The sequence below is a fragment of the Littorina saxatilis genome, unplaced genomic scaffold (genome assembly GCF_037325665.1).
Source record: "Littorina saxatilis isolate snail1 unplaced genomic scaffold, US_GU_Lsax_2.0 scaffold_512, whole genome shotgun sequence".
Lineage (NCBI taxonomy): Eukaryota > Metazoa > Mollusca > Gastropoda > Littorinimorpha > Littorinidae > Littorina > Littorina saxatilis.
Window position 1 is genome coordinate 30,001 of NW_027127357.1, and position 2,500 is coordinate 32,500.

A 2,500-nucleotide genomic window follows, 5' to 3' on the forward strand; every position below is an offset into this window, starting at 1 on the left:
CACGAACTGAAACCTCTGCTGAACAATCCTTCTCATTGCGGTCAATGCGCATGCGCCAATCTTGGACTTAAAAAATGCGACCCTTTGACCGAACGAACCATGGGTTAGGGTTAGGGTTTGGGTTAGGATTAGGGTTAGGATAAGGGTAAGGGTAAGGGTTAGGGTTAGGGTTAGGTTGTTCATGACCTGATTAATCTCCCCATGTTAGCGCATGCGCATTGACCGCAATGAGAAGGATTGTTCAGGCAGAGTTTTCAGTTCGTGACACCGGCAAACAACTCTGCTGTGACAAGGGTGTCTACTGCGTCAACCTGTCTCAACAATAAGCCTTGATTTTTGGGGAGATTGGTGAGCATTTCGTGTTAAGACCCGCTATGAACTATCTCCCTTTGACTGTAACAGGACGTGCAGTATGCGGACATTGACCACATGGACGAGCGGAAGGACTTCACGCTGGACACTGTTCACTTTGCTGGACTCAACGACTACTGGCAGAGCCTGCGTACTGGTGGGATGCGCACTGTCATCATCTTGGTAAACACAACAAGACTTACTGCGTGCATGCGTGCGTGCGTGTGTGTGTATATGTGTGTGAGTGTTTGATTGCCGTAAATGGTTTGAACGCAAGATCGTGTAACCCAGATGTCCCCTTCGGGGTATACTTAGTGGAAAAGTGAATGTCGTTTCAAATAGGACCCATGCCTAGCCAAGGTAGATGGCTACGAACCCTACGAGAAGATGAAGCAAGTTCGTGGAAACATTCAGTGGCCAAGGGACGCAACTCCTGATTCACAAGCTATGGACTCCGACCGCTCCGTGCTCGGAAAGGTCAGTCTTGTGTTTAACTTTTGTTCTTTCAATTCTTTTTATTTTATTTTTACATACAATCAGTCAGTATTTGAGCTAATAGATTGTCGGAGATTTGGAATCGAGAGGAAGTTGAGTGTGTTTGTGTGTATGTGTGTGTGTGTGTGTGTGTGTGTGTGTGTGTGTGTGTGTGTGTGTGTGTGTGTGTGTGTGTGTGTGTGCGTGCGTGAGTGGGTATGTGTGTGTGTTTGAAAATATTGAAATGCGTGCGTGCTTGCTTGCATGCGATCACGCGAGTGTGCGTGTGTGTATGTGTATGTGCGTGTGTATGTGTGTGTGCGTTCGCTTGCGTGCGTTCGTGCGTGCCGGCTTGCGCGCGCGTGTGTTTGTGTGTGTCTGTGTGTGTGGGTGTGTGTGGGTGTGTGTGTGTGTGGGTGTGTGTTTGTGTGTGTGTGTGTGTGTGTAGGTATGTGTGTGTGTGTGCGGGTGTGCGGGAGTGCGGGTGTGTGTATGTGTATTTGCGTATGTGTGTGTGTGCGCGCTCGCTTGCATGCGTTCGTGCGTGCCAGCTTGCGCGCGCGTGTGTTTGTGTGTTTGTGTGTGTGTGTGTGTGTGTGTGTATGTGTGTGTGTGTGTGTGTGTGTGTGTGTGTGTGAACGTGCCTGTGTGTGTGTGTGTGTGTATGTGTATGTGGGGGGTGTCTGTGTGTTTGTTTGTGTGCGTGTGCGTGCGTGTGTGCATGCGTTCGTGCGTGTGTGTTTGAAAGTAGGGAAGTGTGTGTGCGAGGTCTCCATCAAAGTTTTGGTTTTGGTGTGTGCAGGTGTGGCCCGACCCGAAGGTAGTATTTCCTGACTTCTTCAAGAACGTGACGAGACAGACGTGGAAGGACCTGATTGTCAGCCACCGCAGCAAGCTGGTTTTTGATGGGCTGTGGATTGTGAGCTTCTGGTGTATTTTTTCTTTTCTTGTGTTTGTGTTGTTGTTTGTCACTAGCAATGCACCTAGCCAGTCGGTCGGTCTAACGTTCTGCCTATCAGTGCGTGGTTGTGTTTGCCTGTCAATATTGATCTGTCTGTCAGTCAGTTGTTCGCTTGTTCGATTTTCTGCTGTATTTCTATGTTTTTTTGGTTGTTTTTTGTTGGTAGTGTGTCTCTGTATCACTCATACCGAACTGTCTTTTATGAAAAAAATGAGGCGGCTACCTCATGCACGGAGGAAAGAGAAACTGCATTACATTAAGAGTCGGCCATTTCATAACGTGGTAAATACCCCTGTAATTATGTTGTATAGCAGCTGCCTTTATTGATATTTTACGAAATGGTTCGGAGTTAGTGCTTGGGCGTGTGACTGCGAATTCATTTCACCCTTTCACACATTGCCAAAAAGAATGCCCACTGCAGGGTAAAAAAGAAGCAGCTTGGCCGGGTGAGATCCCTCCCCCCCCCCCCCCCCCCTGCATGAGAAGCTGTTTAGCAACCTGGTAGCCCTAAAGAAGACGACGGCATTCGTGCGTGCCACAGGACCGGATGTCTAGATGTCTAGAAGGAGCAAACGAGAAGAAGAAGAAGACGCATTGCCACGTGTCCAGTAGCACTGGAATTGATTTGCAGATCTGTTTTGTTTCAGGATATGAACGAACCTTCCAACTTCATGACGAATGAGAATCGTCCAGGAGACTGGAAGCCAGTGGCCG

The 2,500-nt window shown here is 48.4% G+C and overlaps 1 protein-coding gene across 1 annotated transcript in view; it reads left to right on the forward strand.

The window, feature by feature from the left end:
• The window catches only part of LOC138955801 (maltase-glucoamylase-like), a 55,064-nt gene that overhangs the window by 5,555 nt on the left and 47,009 nt on the right, over positions 1–2,500 (forward strand). Inside the window, exons 8-11 of the mRNA XM_070327331.1 lie at positions 403–534; positions 694–828; positions 1,628–1,744; positions 2,434–2,500. The exon at positions 2,434–2,500 is cut by the window's right edge and continues 54 nt beyond it. Coding sequence (XP_070183432.1) covers positions 403–534; positions 694–828; positions 1,628–1,744; positions 2,434–2,500 — 451 coding nt within the window. The remainder of the gene's footprint in view (positions 1–402; positions 535–693; positions 829–1,627; positions 1,745–2,433) is intronic.